Source organism: Oncorhynchus kisutch, unplaced genomic scaffold (assembly GCF_002021735.2).
Source record: "Oncorhynchus kisutch isolate 150728-3 unplaced genomic scaffold, Okis_V2 Okis07a-Okis12b_hom, whole genome shotgun sequence".
NCBI classification, from domain to species: domain Eukaryota; kingdom Metazoa; phylum Chordata; class Actinopteri; order Salmoniformes; family Salmonidae; genus Oncorhynchus; species Oncorhynchus kisutch.
In genome coordinates, this window is record NW_022261984.1 from 16,138,794 (window position 1) to 16,156,293 (window position 17,500).

At 41.7% G+C, this 17,500-nt stretch overlaps 1 protein-coding gene across 1 annotated transcript in view; it reads right to left on the bottom strand.

Annotated features, from left to right (window-relative positions):
* The window catches only part of LOC116360086 (TBC1 domain family member 1), a 98,907-nt gene that overhangs the window by 55,879 nt on the left and 25,528 nt on the right, over positions 1–17,500 (bottom strand). The window contains 3 exon segments of the mRNA XM_074933808.1: positions 12,241–12,324; positions 15,925–16,038; positions 17,428–17,500. The exon segment at positions 17,428–17,500 is cut by the window's right edge and continues 35 nt beyond it. Of these exon segments, the coding sequence (XP_074789909.1) occupies positions 12,241–12,324; positions 15,925–16,038; positions 17,428–17,500 (271 nt within the window).

Sequence of the window (17,500 nt, forward strand, 5' to 3'; positions counted from 1 at the left end):
CGGGCATCTCTGAAAACACTGTCGCTGACCGAGCATCTCTGAAACACTGTCGCTGACCGAGCATCTCTGAAACACTGTCGTGACCGAGCATCTCTGAAACACTGTCGCTGACCGAGCATCTCTGAAACACTGTCGCTGACCGAGCATCTCTGAAACACTGTCGTGACCGAGCATCTCTGAAACACTGTCGTGACCGAGCATCTCTGAAACACTCTCGCTGACCGAGCATCTCTGAAACACTGTCGTGACCGAGCATCTCTGAAACACTGTCGTGACCGAGCATCTCTGAAACACTCTCGCTGACCGAGCATCTCTGAAACACTGTCGTGACCGAGCATCTCTGAAACACTGTCGTGACCGAGCATCTCTGAAACACTGTCGTGACCGAGCTCAATTTAACGTCTTTGGGATGACATCAACATCTGACAGCTTGTAGAATCCACGCCCCAAATAATTCAGGCTGTTCTGGAGGCAAAGGGGGGGTCTGACTCCGTACTTGATGGGTTGTCAATTGAAGTCGGAAGTTGACAAAACACATTAGGTAGTGTGTCATTAAAACTCGTTTTCAACAACTCCACAAATTTCTGGTTAACAAACTATAGTTTTGGCAAGTCCGTTAGGACATCTACTTTGTGCATGACACAAAGTCATTTTTCCAACAATTGGTTCATCCTTCAGAGCATTTTCCAAAACACCTGAAGGTACCACGTTCATCTGTACAAACAATAGTACGCAAGTATAAACACCATGGGACCACGCAGCCATCATACCGCTCAGGAAGGAGACGCGTTCTGTCACCTAGAGATGAACGTACTTTGGTGCGAAAGTGCAAATCAATCCCAGAACAGCAGCAAAGGATCTTGTGAAGATGCTGGAGGAAACAGGTACAAAAGTATCTATATCCACAGTAAAACAAGTCCTATATCGACATAACCTGAAAGGCCGCTCAGCAAGGAAGAAGCTACTGCTCCAAAACCGCCATAAAAAAGCCAGACTACAGTTTGCAACTGCACATGGGGACGAAGATCGTACTTTTTGGAGAAATGTCCTCTAGTAGAGTTAGAGTTATGTCTAGTAGAGTTAGATACCTGTCTAGTAGAGTTAGATACATGTCTAGTAGAGTTAGAGTTATCTGTCTAGTAGAGTTAGATACCTGTCTAGTATAGTTAGATACCTGTCTAGTAGAGTTAGATATAGATACCTGTCTAGTAGAGTTAGATACCTGTCTAGTAGAGTTAGATATAGATACCTGTCTAGTAGAGTTAGATATAGATACCTGTCTAGTAGAGTTAGATATAGATACCTGTCTAGTAGAGTTAGATATAGATACCTGTCTAGTAGAGTTAGATATAGATACCTGTCTAGTAGAGTTAGATATAGATACCTGTCTAGTAGAGTTAGATACCTGTCTAGAAGAGTTAGATATAGATACCTGTCTAGTAGAGTTAGATACCTGTCTAGTAGAGTTAGATAAAGATACCTGTCTAGTAGAGTTAGATACCTGTCTAGTAGAGTTAGATATAGATACCTGTCTAGTAGAGTTAGATACCTGTCTAGTAGAGTTAGATATAGATACCTGTCTAGTAGAGTTAGATATAGATACCTGTCTAGTAGAGTTAGATATAGATACCTGTCTAGTAGAGTTAGATATAGATACCTGTCTAGTAGAGTTAGATATAGATACCTGTCTAGTAGAGTTAGATATAGATACCTGTCTAGTAGAGTTAGATACCTGTCTAGAAGAGTTAGATATAGATACCTGTCTAGTAGAGTTAGATACCTGTCTAGTAGAGTTAGATATAGATACCTTTCTAGTAGAGTTAGATATAGATACCTGTCTAGTAGAGTTAGATATAGATACCTGTCTAGTAGAGTTAGATATAGATACCTGTCTAGTAGAGTTAGATACCTGTCTAGAAGAGTTAGATATAGATACCTGTCTAGTAGAGTTAGATACCTGTCTAGTAGAGTTAGATATAGATACCCTGTTCTAGTAGAGTTAGATATAGATACCTGTCTAGTAGAGTTAGATACCTGTCTAGTAGAGTTAGATATAGATACCTGTCTAGTAGAGTTAGATATAGATACCTGTCTAGTAGAGTTAGATACCTGTCTAGTAGAGTTAGATATAGATACCTGTCTAGTAGAGTTAGATACCTGTCTAGTAGAGTTAGATATAGATACCTGTCTAGTAGAGTTAGATACCTGTCTAGTACAGTTAGATACCTGTCTAGTAGAGTTAGATACCTGTCTAGTAGAGTTAATACCTGTCTAGTAGAGTTAGATATAGATACCTGTCTAGTAGAGTTAGATATAGATACCTGTCTAGTAGAGTAGATATAGATACCTGTCTAGTAGAGTTATACCTGTCTAGTAGAGTTAGATACCTGTCTAGTAGAGTTAGATACTGTCTAGTAGAGTTAGATACCTGTCTAGTAGAGTTAGATATAGATACCTTTCTAGTAGAGTTAGATATAGATACCTGTCTAGTAGAGTTAGATATAGATACCTGTCTAGTAGAGTTAGATATAGATACCTGTCTAGTAGAGTTAGATACCTGTCTAGTAGAGTTAGATATAGATACCTGTCTAGTAGAGTTAGATACCTGTCTAGTAGAGTTAGATACCTGTCTAGTAGAGTTAGATAAAGATACCTGTCTAGTAGAGTTAGATACCTGTCTAGTAGAGTTAGATATAGATACCTGTCTAGTAGAGTTAGATACCTGTCTAGTAGAGTTAGATATAGATACCTGTCTAGTAGAGTTAGATATGATACCTGTCTAGTAGAGTTAGATATAGATACCTGTCTAGTAGAGTTAGATATAGATACCTGTCTAGTAGAGTTAGATACCTGTCTAGAAGAGTTAGATATAGATACCTGTCTAGTAGAGTTAGATACCTGTCTAGTAGAGTTAGATATAGATACCTTTCTAGTAGAGTTAGATATAGATACCTGTCTAGTAGAGTTAGATATAGATACCTTGTCTAGTAGAGTTAGATATAGATACCTGTCTAGTAGAGTTAGATATAGATACTGTCTAGTAGAGTTAGATACCTGTCTAGTAGAGTTAGATATAGATACCTGTCTAGTAGAGTTAGATACCTGTCTAGTAGAGTTAGATACCTGTCTAGTAGAGTTAGATAAAGATACCTGTCTAGTAGAGTTAGATAAAGATACCTGTCTAGTAGAGTTAGATACCTGTCTAGTAGAGTTAGATATAGATACCTGTCTAGTAGAGTTAGATACCTGTCTAGTAGAGTTAGATATAGATACCTGCTCTAGTAGAGTTAGATATAGATACCTGTCTAGTAGAGTTAGATATAGATACCTGTCTAGTAGAGTTAGATATAGATACCTGTCTAGTAGAGTTAGATATAGATACCTGTCTAGTAGAGTTAGATACCTGTCTAGAAGAGTTAGATATAGATACCTGTCTAGTAGAGTTAGATACCTGTCTAGTAGAGTTAGATATAGATACCTTTCTAGTAGAGTTAGATATAGATACCTGTCTAGTAGAGTTAGATATAGATACCTGTCTAGTAGAGTTAGATATAGATACCTGTCTAGTAGAGTTAGATACCTGCCTAGAAGAGTTAGATATAGATACCTGTCTAGTAGAGTTAGATACCTGTCTAGTAGAGTTAGATATAGATACCTGTCTAGTAGAGTTAGATACCTGTCTAGTAGAGTTAGATATAGATACCTGTCTAGTAGAGTTAGATATAGATACCTGTCTAGTAGAGTTAGATACCTGTCTAGTAGAGTTAGATATAGATACCTGTCTAGTAGAGTTAGATACCTGTCTAGTAGAGTTAGATATAGATACCTGTCTAGTAGAGTTATATATAGATACCTGTCTAGTAGAGTTAGATACCTGTCTAGTAGAGTTAGATACCTGTCTAGTAGAGTTAGATACCTGTCTAGTAGAGTTAGATATAGATACCTGTCTAGTAGAGTTAGATATAGATACCTGTCTAGTAGAGTTAGATATAGATACCTGTCTAGTAGAGTTAGATATAGATACCTGTCTAGTAGAGTTAGATACCTGTCTAGTAGAGTTAGATACCTGTCTAGTAGAGTTAGATACCTGTCTAGTAGAGTTAGATACCTGTCTAGTAGAGTTAGATATAGATACCTTTCTAGTAGAGTTAGATATAGATACCTGTCTAGTAGAGTTAGATATAGATACCTGTCTAGTAGAGTTAGATACCTGTCTAGTAGAGTTAGATATAGATACCTGTCTAGTAGAGTTAGATACCTGTCTAGTAGAGTTAGATACCTGTCTAGTAGAGTTATATATAGATACCTGTCTAGTAGAGTTAGATACCTGTCTAGTAGAGTTAGATACCTGTCTAGTAGAGTTAGATACCTGTCTAGTAGAGTTAGATACCTGTCTAGTAGAGTTAGATATAGATACCTTCTAGTAGAGTTAGATACCTGTCTAGTAGAGTTAGATATAGATACCTGTCTAGGAGAGTTAGATACCTGTCTAGTAGATATAGATACCTGTCTACTAGAGTTAGATATAGATACCTGTCTAGATATAGATACCTGTCTAGTAGAGTTAGATACCTGTCTAGTAGAGTTAGATACCTGTCTAGTAGAGTTAGATATAGATACCTGTCTAGTAGAGTTAGATATAGATACCTGTCTAGTAGAGTTAGATACCTGTCTAGTAGAGTTAGATACCTGTCTAGTAGAGTTAGATACCTGTCTAGTAGAGTTAGATATAGATACCTGTCCAGTAGAGTTAGATACCTGTCTAGTAGAGTTAGATATAGATACCTGTCTAGTAGAGTTAGATATAGATACCTGTCTAGTAGAGTTAGATACCTGTCTAGTAGAGTTAGATATAGATACCTGTCTAGTAGAGTTAGATATAGATACCTGTCCAGTAGAGTTAGATATAGATACCTGTCTAGTAGAGTTAGATATAGATACCTGTCTAGTAGAGTTAGATATAGATACCTGTCTAGTAGAGTTAGATATAGATACCTGTCTAGTAGAGTTAGATACCTGTCTAGTAGAGTTAGATACCTGTCTAGTAGAGTTAGATATAGATACCTGTCTAGTAGAGTTAGATATAGATACCTGTCTAGTAGAGTTAGATACCTGTCTAGTAGAGTTAGATACCTGTCTAGTAGAGTTAGATATAGATACCTGTCTAGTAGAGTTAGATACATGTCTAGTAGAGTTAGATATAGATACCTGTCTAGTAGAGTTAGATATAGATACCTGTCTAGTAGAGTTAGATATAGATACCTGTCTAGTAGAGTTAGATACCTGTCTAGTAGAGTTAGATACCTGTCTAGAAGAGTTAGATATAGATACCTGTCTAGTAGAGTTAGATACCTGTCTAGAAGAGTTAGATATAGATACCTGTCTAGTAGAGTTAGATATAGATACCTGTCTAGTAGAGTTAGATACCTGTCTAGTAGAGTTAGATATAGATACATGTCTAGTAGAGTTAGATACCTGTCTAGTAGAGTTAGATATAGATACCTGTCTAGTAGAGTTAGATATAGATACCTGTCTAGTAGAGTTAGATACCTGTCTAGTAGAGTTAGATACCTGTCTAGAAGAGTTAGATATAGATACCTGTCTAGTAGAGTTAGATACCTGTCTAGAAGAGTTAGATATAGATACCTGTCTAGTAGAGTTAGATATAGATACCTGTCTAGTAGAGTTAGATATAGATACCTGTCTAGTAGGGTTAGATACCTGTCTAGTAGAGTTAGATATAGATACCTGTCTAGTAGAGTTAGATACCTGTTCAGTAGAGTTAGATATAGATACCTGTCTAGTAGAGTTAGATACCTGTCTAGTAGAGTTAGATATAGATACCTGTCTAGTAGAGTTAGATATAGATACCTGTCTAGTAAGTTAGATATAGATACCTGTCTAGTAGAGTTAGATATAGATACCTGTCTAGTAGAGTTAGATACCTGTCTAGTAGAGTTAGATATAGATACCTGTCTAGTAGACTGTTAGATATAGATACCTGTCTAGGTAGAGTTAGATATAGGATACCTGTCTAGTAGAGTTAGATACCTGTCTAGTAGAGTTAGATATAGATCCTGTTAGTAGAGTTAGATATAGATACCTGTCTAGTAGAGTTAGATATAGATACCTGTCTAGTAGAGTTAGATATAGATACCTGTCTAGTAGAGTTAGATATAGATACCTGTCTAGTAGAGTTAGATATAGATACCTGTCAGTAGAGTTAGATACCTGTCTAGTAGAGTTAGATACCTGTCTAGTAGAGTTAGATATAGATACCTGTCTAGTAGAGTTTAGATATAGATACCTGTCTAGTAGAGTTAGATACCTGTCTAGTAGAGTTAGATACCTGTCTAGTAGAGTTAGATATAGATACCTGTCTAGTAGAGTTAGATACCTGTCTAGTAGAGTTAGATACCTGTCTAGTAGAGTTAGATATAGATACATGTCTAGTAGAGTTAGATTACCTGTCTAGTAGAGTTAGATATAGATACCTGTCTAGTAGAGGTTAGATACCTGTCTAGTAGAGTTAGATATAGATACCTGTCTAGTAGAGTTAGATACCTGTCTAGTAGAGTTAAGATATAGATACCTGTCTAGTAGAGTTAGATACCTGTCTAGTAGAGTTAGATATAGATACCTGTCTAGTAGAGTTAGATACCTGTCTAGTAGAGTTAGATATAGATACCTGTCTAGTAGAGTTAGATATAGATACCTGTCTAGTAGAGTTAGATACCTGTTCAGTAGAGTTAGATATAGATACCTGTCTAGTAGAGTTAGATATAGATACCTGTCTAGTAGAGTTAGATACCTGTCTAGTAGAGTTAGATACCTGTCTAGTAGAGTTAGATATAGATACATGTCTAGTAGAGTTAGATACCTGTCTAGTAGTTAGATATAGATACCTGTCTAGTAGAGTTAGATACCTGTCTAGTAGAGTTAGATATAGATACCTGTCTAGTAGAGTTAGATACCTGTCTAGTAGAGTTAGATATAGATACCTGTCTAGTAGAGTTAGATATAGATACCTGTCTAGTAGAGTTAGATACCTGTTCAGTAGAGTTAGATATAGATACCTGTCTAGTAGAGTTAGATACCTGTCTAGTAGAGTTAGATATAGATACCTGTCTAGTAGAGTTAGATATAGATACCTGTCTAGTAGAGTTAGATATAGATACCTGTCTAGTAGAGTTAGATACCTGTCTAGTAGAGTTAGATATAGATACCTGTCTAGTAGAGTTAGATATAGATACCTGTCTAGTAGAGTTAGATACCTGTCTAGTAGAGTTAGATACCTGTCTAGTAGAGTTAGATACCTGTCTAGTAGAGTTAGATATAGATACCTGTCTAGTAGAGTTAGATATAGATACCTGTCTAGTAGAGTTAGATACCTGTCTAGTAGAGTTAGATATAGATACCTGTCTAGTAGAGTTAGATATAGATACCTGTCTAGTAGAGTTAGATATAGATACCTGTCTAGTAGAGTTAGATACCTGTCTAGTAGAGTTAGATATAGATACCTGTCTAGTAGAGTTAGATATAGATACCTGTCTAGTAGAGTTAGATACCTGTCTAGTAGAGTTAGATATAGATACATGTCTAGTAGAGTTAGATACCTGTCTAGTAGAGTTAGATATAGATACCTGTCTAGTAGAGTTAGATATAGATACCTGTCTAGTAGAGTTAGATACCTGTCTAGTAGAGTTAGATACCTGTCTAGTAGAGTTAGATATAGATACCTGTCTAGTAGAGTTAGATATAGATACCTGTCTAGTAGAGTTAGATATAGATACCTGTCTAGTAGAGTTAGATATAGATACCTGTCTAGTAGAGTTAGATACCTGTCTAGTAGAGTTAGATACCTGTCTAGTAGAGTTAGATATAGATACCTGTCTAGTAGAGTTAGATATAGATACCTGTCTAGTAGAGTTAGATATAGATACCTGTCTAGTAGAGTTAGATACCTGTCTAGTAGAGTTAGATACCTGTCTAGTAGAGTTAGATATAGATACCTGTCTAGTAGAGTTAGATATAGATACCTGTCTAGTAGAGTTAGATACCTGTCTAGTAGAGTTAGATACCTGTCTAGTAGAGTTAGATATAGATACCTGTCTAGTAGAGTTAGATACCTGTCTAGTAGAGTTAGATACCTGTCTAGTAGAGTTAGATATAGATACATGTCTAGTAGAGTTAGATACCTGTCTAGTAGAGTTAGATATAGATACCTGTCTAGTAGAGTTAGATACCTGTCTAGTAGAGTTAGATATAGATACCTGTCTAGTAGAGTTAGATACCTGTCTAGTAGAGTTAGATATAGATACCTGTCTAGTAGAGTTAGATACCTGTCTAGTAGAGTTAGATATAGATACCTGTCTAGTAGAGTTAGATACCTGTCTAGTAGAGTTAGATATAGATACCTGTCTAGTAGAGTTAGATATAGATACCTGTCTAGTAGAGTTAGATACCTGTTCAGTAGAGTTAGATATAGATACCTGTCTAGTAGAGTTAGATATAGATACCTGTCTAGTAGAGTTAGATACCTGTCTAGTAGAGTTAGATACCTGTCTAGTAGAGTTAGATATAGATACATGTCTAGTAGAGTTAGATACCTGTCTAGTAGTTAGATATAGATACCTGTCTAGTAGAGTTAGATACCTGTCTAGTAGAGTTAGATATAGATACCTGTCTAGTAGAGTTAGATACCTGTCTAGTAGAGTTAGATATAGATACCTGTCTAGTAGAGTTAGATATAGATACCTGTCTAGTAGAGTTAGATACCTGTTCAGTAGAGTTAGATATAGATACCTGTCTAGTAGAGTTAGATACCTGTCTAGTAGAGTTAGATATAGATACCTGTCTAGTAGAGTTAGATATAGATACCTGTCTAGTAGAGTTAGATATAGATACCTGTCTAGTAGAGTTAGATACCTGTCTAGTAGAGTTAGATATAGATACCTGTCTAGTAGAGTTAGATATAGATACCTGTCTAGTAGAGTTAGATACCTGTCTAGTAGAGTTAGATACCTGTCTAGTAGAGTTAGATATAGATACCTGTCTAGTAGAGTTAGATATAGATACCTGTCTAGTAGAGTTAGATACCTGTCTAGTAGAGTTAGATACCTGTCTAGTAGAGTTAGATACCTGTCTAGTAGAGTTAGATATAGATACCTGTCTAGTAGAGTTAGATATAGATACCTGTCTAGTAGAGTTAGATACCTGTCTAGTAGAGTTAGATATAGATACCTGTCTAGTAGAGTTAGATATAGATACCTGTCTAGTAGAGTTAGATATAGATACCTGTCTAGTAGAGTTAGATACCTGTCTAGTAGAGTTAGATATAGATACCTGTCTAGTAGAGTTAGATATAGATACCTGTCTAGTAGAGTTAGATACCTGTCTAGTAGAGTTAGATATAGATACATGTCTAGTAGAGTTAGATACCTGTCTAGTAGAGTTAGATATAGATACCTGTCTAGTAGAGTTAGATATAGATACCTGTCTAGTAGAGTTAGATACCTGTCTAGTAGAGTTAGATATAGATACCTGTCTAGTAGAGTTAGATATAGATACCTGTCTAGTAGAGTTAGATATAGATAACTGTCTAGTAGAGTTAGATACCTGTCTAGTAGAGTTAGATACCTGTCTAGTAGAGTTAGATATAGATACCTGTCTAGTAGAGTTAGATATAGATACCTGTCTAGTAGAGTTAGATACCTGTCTAGTAGAGTTAGATACCTGTCTAGTAGAGTTAGATATAGATACCTGTCTAGTAGAGTTAGATACCTGTCTAGTAGAGTTAGATACCTGTCTAGTAGAGTTAGATATAGATACATGTCTAGTAGAGTTAGATACCTGTCTAGTAGAGTTAGATATAGATACCTGTCTAGTAGAGTTAGATACCTGTCTAGTAGAGTTAGATATAGATACCTGTCTAGTAGAGTTAGATACCTGTCTAGTAGAGTTAGATATAGATACCTGTCTAGTAGAGTTAGATACCTGTCTAGTAGAGTTAGATATAGATACCTGTCTAGTAGAGTTAGATACCTGTCTAGTAGAGTTAGATATAGATACCTGTCTAGTAGAGTTAGATATAGATACCTGTCTAGTAGAGTTAGATACCTGTTCAGTAGAGTTAGATATAGATACCTGTCTAGTAGAGTTAGATACCTGTCTAGTAGAGTTAGATATAGATACCTGTCTAGTAGAGTTAGATATAGATACCTGTCTAGTAGAGTTAGATACCTGTCTAGTAGAGTTAGATACCTGTCTAGTAGAGTTAGATATAGATACCTGTCTAGTAGAGTTAGATACCTGTCTAGTAGAGTTAGATACCTGTCTAGTAGAGTTAGATATAGATACATGTCTAGTAGAGTTAGATACCTGTCTAGTAGAGTTAGATATAGATACCTGTCTAGTAGAGTTAGATACCTGTCTAGTAGAGTTAGATATAGATACCTGTCTAGTAGAGTTAGATACCTGTCTAGTAGAGTTAGATATAGATACCTGTCTAGTAGAGTTAGATATAGATACCTGTCTAGTAGAGTTAGATACCTGTTCAGTAGAGTTAGATATAGATACCTGTCTAGTAGAGTTAGATACCTGTCTAGTAGAGTTAGATATAGATACCTGTCTAGTAGAGTTAGATATAGATACCTGTCTAGTAGAGTTAGATATAGATACCTGTCTAGTAGAGTTAGATACCTGTCTAGTAGAGTTAGATATAGATACCTGTCTAGTAGAGTTAGATATAGATACCTGTCTAGTAGAGTTAGATACCTGTCTAGTAGAGTTAGATACCTGTCTAGTAGAGTTAGATACCTGTCTAGTAGAGTTAGATATAGATACCTGTCTAGTAGAGTTAGATATAGATACCTGTCTAGTAGAGTTAGATACCTGTCTAGTAGAGTTAGATACCTGTCTAGTAGAGTTAGATATAGATACCTGTCTAGTAGAGTTAGATATAGATACCTGTCTAGTAGAGTTAGATACCTGTCTAGTAGAGTTAGATATAGATACCTGTCTAGTAGAGTTAGATACCTGTCTAGTAGAGTTAGATACCTGTCTAGTAGAGTTAGATATAGATACCTGTCTAGTAGAGTTAGATACCTGTCTAGTAGAGTTAGATATAGATACCTGTCTAGTAGAGTTAGATACCTGTCTAGTAGAGTTAGATATAGATACCTGTCTAGTAGAGTTAGATACCTGTCTAGTAGAGTTAGATACCTGTCTAGTAGAGTTAGATATAGATACCTGTCTAGTAGAGTTAGATACCTGTCTAGTAGAGTTAGATATAGATACCTGTCTAGTAGAGTTAGATACCTGTCTAGTAGAGTTAGATATAGATACCTGTCTAGTAGAGTTAGATACCTGTCTAGTAGAGTTAGATACCTGTCTAGTAGAGTTAGATACCTGTCTAGTAGAGTTAGATATAGATACCTGTCTAGTAGAGTTAGATACCTGTCTAGTAGAGTTAGATATAGATACCTGTCTAGTAGAGTTAGATATAGATACCTGTCTAGTAGAGTTAGATACCTGTCTAGTAGAGTTAGATATAGATACCTGTCTAGTAGAGTTAGATACCTGTCTAGTAGAGTTAGATATAGATACCTGTCTAGTAGAGTTAGATATAGATACCTGTCTAGTAGAGTTAGATATAGATACCTGTCTAGTAGAGTTAGATATAGATACCTGTCTAGTAGAGTTAGATATAGATACCTGTCTAGTAGAGTTAGATATCGATACCTGTCTAGTAGAGTTAGATATAGATACCTGTCTAGTAGAGTTAGATATAGATACCTGTCTAGTAGAGTTAGATATAGATACCTGTCTAGTAGAGTTAGATACCTGTCTAGTAGAGTTAAATACCTGTCTAGTAGAGTTAGATACCTGTCTAGTAGAGTTAGATACCTGTCTAGTAGAGTTAGATATAGATACCTGTCTAGTAGAGTTAGATATAGATACCTGTCTAGTAGAGTTAGATATAGATACCTGTCTAGTAGAGTTAGATATCGATACCTGTCTAGAAGAGTTAGATATAGATACCTGTCTAGTAGAGTTAGATACCTGTCTAGTAGAGTTAGATATAGATACCTGTCTAGTAGAGTTAGATATAGATACCTGTCCAGTAGAGTTAGATATAGATATCTGTCTAGTAGAGTTAGATACCTGTCCAGTAGAGTTAGATATAGATACCTGTTCAGTAGAGTTAGATATAGATACCTGTCTAGTAGATATAGATACCTGTTCAGTAGAGTTCAGTGTAGAGTCAGATGAACTGATGTTTCCTTCACTGTTCTCTCTCTGAGCCCTGGCTTTGCTACTTCCCTGGAGAAACAGAACACACACACACAGATTAACACACACACACAGATTAACACACACACACACAGATTAACACACACACACACAGATTAACACACACACAGGTTCTCACACACACGTTAAAACAGACGCGCATACACTTCCCCCTACCTTCCAGACCACTTCCCCCTACCTTCCAGACCACTTCCCCCTACCTTCCAGACTACTTCCCCCTACCTTCCAGACCACTTCCCCTTACCTTTCAGACCACTTCCCCCTACCTTCCAGACCACTTCCCCCTACCTTCCAGACCACTTCCCCCTACCTTCCAGACCACTTCCCCCTACCTTCCAGACCACTTCCCCCTACCTTCTAGACCACTTCCCCCTACCTTCCAGACCACTTCCCCCTACCTTCCAGACCACTTCCCCCTACCTTCCAGACCACTTCCCCCTACCTTCCAGACCACTTCCCCCTACAGACCACTTCCCCCTACCTTCCAGACCACTTCCCCCTGCAGACCACATCCCCCTACCTTCCAGACCACTTCCCCCTACAGACCACATCCCCCTACCTTCCAGACCACTTCCCCCTACAGACCACTTCCCCCTACCTTCCAGACCACTTCCCCCTACCTTCCAGACCACATCCCCCTACCTTCCAGACCACTTCCCCCTACCTTCCAGACCACTTCCCCCTACCTTCCAGACCACTTCCCCCTACCTTCCAGACCACTTCCCCCTACCTTCCAGACCACTTCCCCCTACCTTCCAGACCACTTCCCCCTACCTTCCAGACCACTTCCCCCTACCTTCCAGACCACTTCCCCCTACCTTCTAGACCACTTCCCCCTACCTCCCAGACCACTTCCCCCTACCTTCCAGACCACTTCCCCCTACAGACCACTTCCCCCTACCTTCCAGACCACTTCCCCCTGCAGACCACATCCCCCTACCTTCCAGACCACTTCCCCCTACAGACCACATCCCCCTACCTTCCAGACCACATCCCCCTACCTTCCAGACCACATCCCCCTACCTTCCAGACCACATCCCCCTACCTTCCAGACCACATCCCCCTACCTTCCAGACCACTTCCCCCTACCTTCCAGACCACTTCCCCCTACCTTCCAGACCACTTCCCCCTACCTTCCAGACCACTTCCCCCTACCTTCCAGACCACTTCCCCCTACCTTCCAGACCACTTCCCCCTACCTTCCAGACCACTTCCCCCTACCTTCCAGACCACTTCCCCCTACCTTCTAGACCACTTCCCCCTACCTTCCAGACCACTTCCCAAACCTTCCAGACCACTTCCCCCTACCTTCCAGACCACTTCCCCCTACCTTCCAGACCACTTCCCCTACAGACCACTTCCCCCTACCTTCCAGACCACTTCCCCCTGCAGACCACATCCCCCTACCTTCCAGACCACTTCCCCCTACAGACCACATCCCCCTACCTTCCAGACCACATCCCCCTACCTTCCAGACCACTTCCCCCTACCTTCCAGACCACATCCCCCTACCTTCCAGACCACATCCCCCTACCTTCCAGACCACATCCCCCTACCTTCCAGACCACATCCCCCTACCTTCCAGACCACTTCCCCCTACCTTCCAGACCACTTCCCCCTACCTTCCAGACCACTTCCCCCTACCTTCCAGACCACTTCCCCCTACCTTCCAGACCACTCCCCCTACCTTCCAGACCACTCCCCCCTACCTTCCAGACCACATCCCCCTACCTTCCAGACCACATCCCCCTACCTTCCAGACCACATCCCCCTACCTTCCAGACCACTTCCCCCTACCTTCCAGACCACTTCCCCCTACCTTCCAGACCACTTCCCCCTACAGACCACATCCCCCTACCTTCCAGACCACTTCCCCCTACCTTCCAGACCACTTCCCCCTACCTTCCAGACCACATCCCCCTACCTTCCAGACCACATCCCCCTACCTTCCAGACCACTTCCCCCTACCTTCCAGACCACTTCCCCCTACCTTCCAGACCACTTCCCCCTACCTTCCAGACCACTCCCCCCTACCTTCCAGACCACATCCCCCTACCTTCCAGACCACTTCCCCCTACAGACCACTTCCCCCTACCTTCCAGACCACTTCCCCCTGCAGACCACATCCCCCTACCTTCCAGACCACTTCCCCTACAGACCACATCCCCCTACCTTCCAGACCACTTCCCCCTACAGACCACTTCCCCCTACCTTCCAGACCACATCCCCCTACCTTCCAGACCACATCCCCCTACCTTCCAGACCACATCCCCCTACCTTCCAAACCACTTCCCCCTACCTTCCAGACCACTTCCCCCTACCTTCCAGACCACTTCCCCCTACCTTCCAGACCACTTCCCCCTACCTTCCAGACCACTTCCCCCTACCTTCCAGACCACTTCCCCCTACCTTCTAGACCACTTCCCCCTACCTTCCAGACCACTTCCCAAAACCTTCCAGACCACTTCCCCCTACCTTCCAGACCACTTCCCCCTACCTTCCAGACCACTTCCCCCTACAGACCACTTCCCCCTACCTTCCAGACCACTTCCCCCTGCAGACCACATCCCCCTACCTTCCAGACCACTTCCCCCTACAGACCACATCCCCCTACCTTCCAGACCACTTCCCCCTACCTTCCAGACCACTTCCCCCTACCTTCCAGACCACATCCCCCTACCTTCCAGACCACATCCCCCTACCTTCCAGACCACATCCCCCTACCTTCCAGACCACATCCCCCTACCTTCCAGACCACATCCCCCTACCTTCCAGACCACTTCCCCCTACCTTCCAGACCACTTCCCCCTACCTTCCAGACCACTTCCCCCTACCTTCCAGACCACTTCCCCCTACCTTCCAGACCACTTCCCCCTACCTTCCAGACCACTTCCCCCTACCTTCCAGACCACTTCCCCCTACCTTCCAGACCACTCCCCCTACCTTCCAGACCACATCCCCCTACCTTCCAGACCACATCCCCCTACCTTCCAGACCACTTCCCCCTACCTTCCAGACCACTTCCCCCTACCTTCCAGACCACTTCCCCCTACAGACCACTTCCCCCTACCTTCCAGACCACTTCCCCCTGCAGACCACATCCCCCTACCTTCCAGACCACTTCCCCCTACCTTCCAGACCACTTCCCCCTACAGACCACTTCCCCCTACCTTCCAGACCACATCCCCCTACCTTCCAGACCACATCCCCCTACCTTCCAGACCACTTCCCCCTACCTTCCAGACCACTTCCCCCTACCTTCCAGACCACTCCCCCTACCTTCCAGACCACATCCCCCTACCTTCCAGACCACATCCCCCTACCTTCCAGACCACATCCCCCTACCTTCCAGACCACTTCCCCCTACCTTCCAGACCACTTCCCCCTACCTTCCAGACCACTTTCCCCTACCTTCCAGACCACTTCCCCCTACCTTCCAGACCACATCCCCCTACCTTCCAGACCACATCCCCCTACCTTCCAGACCACTTCCCCCTACCTTCCAGACCACTTCCCCCTACCTTCCAGACCACTTCCCCCTACCTTCCAGACCACATCCCCCTACCTTCCAGACCACATCCCCCTACCTTCCAGACCACTTCCCCCTACCTTCCAGATGCCCTCCAGTGACTCTGTGAGGGAGCGTTTAGCTCTGGTTTTAAACTGCTCTAATCTCTGTCTGCTACTGGACTGGACCTCTACTGGGGCTGGAGCCTCTGGTACCTAGAGAGAGATAGAGGAGAGAGAGAGGGGGGGAGAAAGGAGAGGAGAGGAGAGAGAGAGATATAGGACAGAGAGAGAGGGGAGAGAGAGAGAGAGGGGGGAGAGAGAGATATAGGAGAGAGAGAGAGAGAGAGCGAGAGAGGGGGGAGAAAGGATAGGAGAGAGATATAGGAGAGAGAGAGAGAGGGGGGAGAGAGAGATATAGAGAGAGAGAGAGAGAGAGAGAGAGAGAGAGAGAGAGGGAGAGAGGAGAGAGGGAGACAGAGAGAGAAAGAGAGAGAGGGGGGAGAGAGAGAGAGGGGGGGGGGAGAGGAGAGAGGGAGAGAGAGAGATTGAGAGAGATATAGGAGAGAGAGAGGGAGAGAGAGATAGAGATATATAGGAGAGAGAGAGAGAGAGAGAGAGCGAGAGAGAAAACAAAAATATAATTACTTGACACAATTGGAATTAACAAAAAAACAGAGCAAACTAGAATGCTATTTGGCAGAATACCTGACCACTGTGACTGACCCCAAACTTAAGGAAAGCTTTGACTATGTACAGACTCAGTGAGCATAGCCTTGCTATTGAGAAAGGCCGCCGTAGGCAGACATGCTCTCAAGAGAAGACAGGCTATGTGCAACACTGCCCACAAAATGAGGTGGAAACTGAGCTGCACTCCTAAGAAATGTTTGTAACCTGTTGCAAAATGTTTATTTATTTTCCCTTTTGTACTTTAACTATTTGCACATCGTTACAACACGGTATATTTACATCATATGGTAATGTTAACATGTGTTTCTCAATAAATACCCTACACTGAGGACGGACAGACAGACAGACAGACAGACAAGGCCTACAGACAGACTAGGCCTACAGACAGACTAGGCCTACAGACAGACTAGGCCTACAGACAGACAGACAGACAGACAGACAGACAGACAGACAGACAGACAGACAGACAGACAGACAGACAGACAGACAGACAGACAGACAGACAGACAGACAAAGCCTACAGACAGACAGACAGACAGACAGACAGACAGACAGACAGACAGACAGACAGACAGACAGACAGACAGACAGACAGACTAGGCCTACAGACAGACAGACAGACAGACTAGGCCTACAGACAGACAGACAGACAGACAGACAGACAGACAGACTAAGCCTACAGACAGACAGACAGACTAAGCCTACAGACAGACAGACAGACAGACAGACTAGGCCTACAGACAGACAGACAGACAGACTAGGCTACAGACAGACTAGGCCTAGACAGACAGACTAGGCCTACAGACAGACAGAAGACTAGGCCTACAGACAGACAGGATGGTGTAGAAAGAGAGTGATGACAGAGTGATAGTTTTAATGTAACGGGGTGCAGACAGACAGTCCTAGTTATTGTACCGGTCTGTTATCTGTGTGTTGATGACTCCTCTGTTTCTGTTCATAGAGACTCCTCAAAGACCCCATCAGCAGC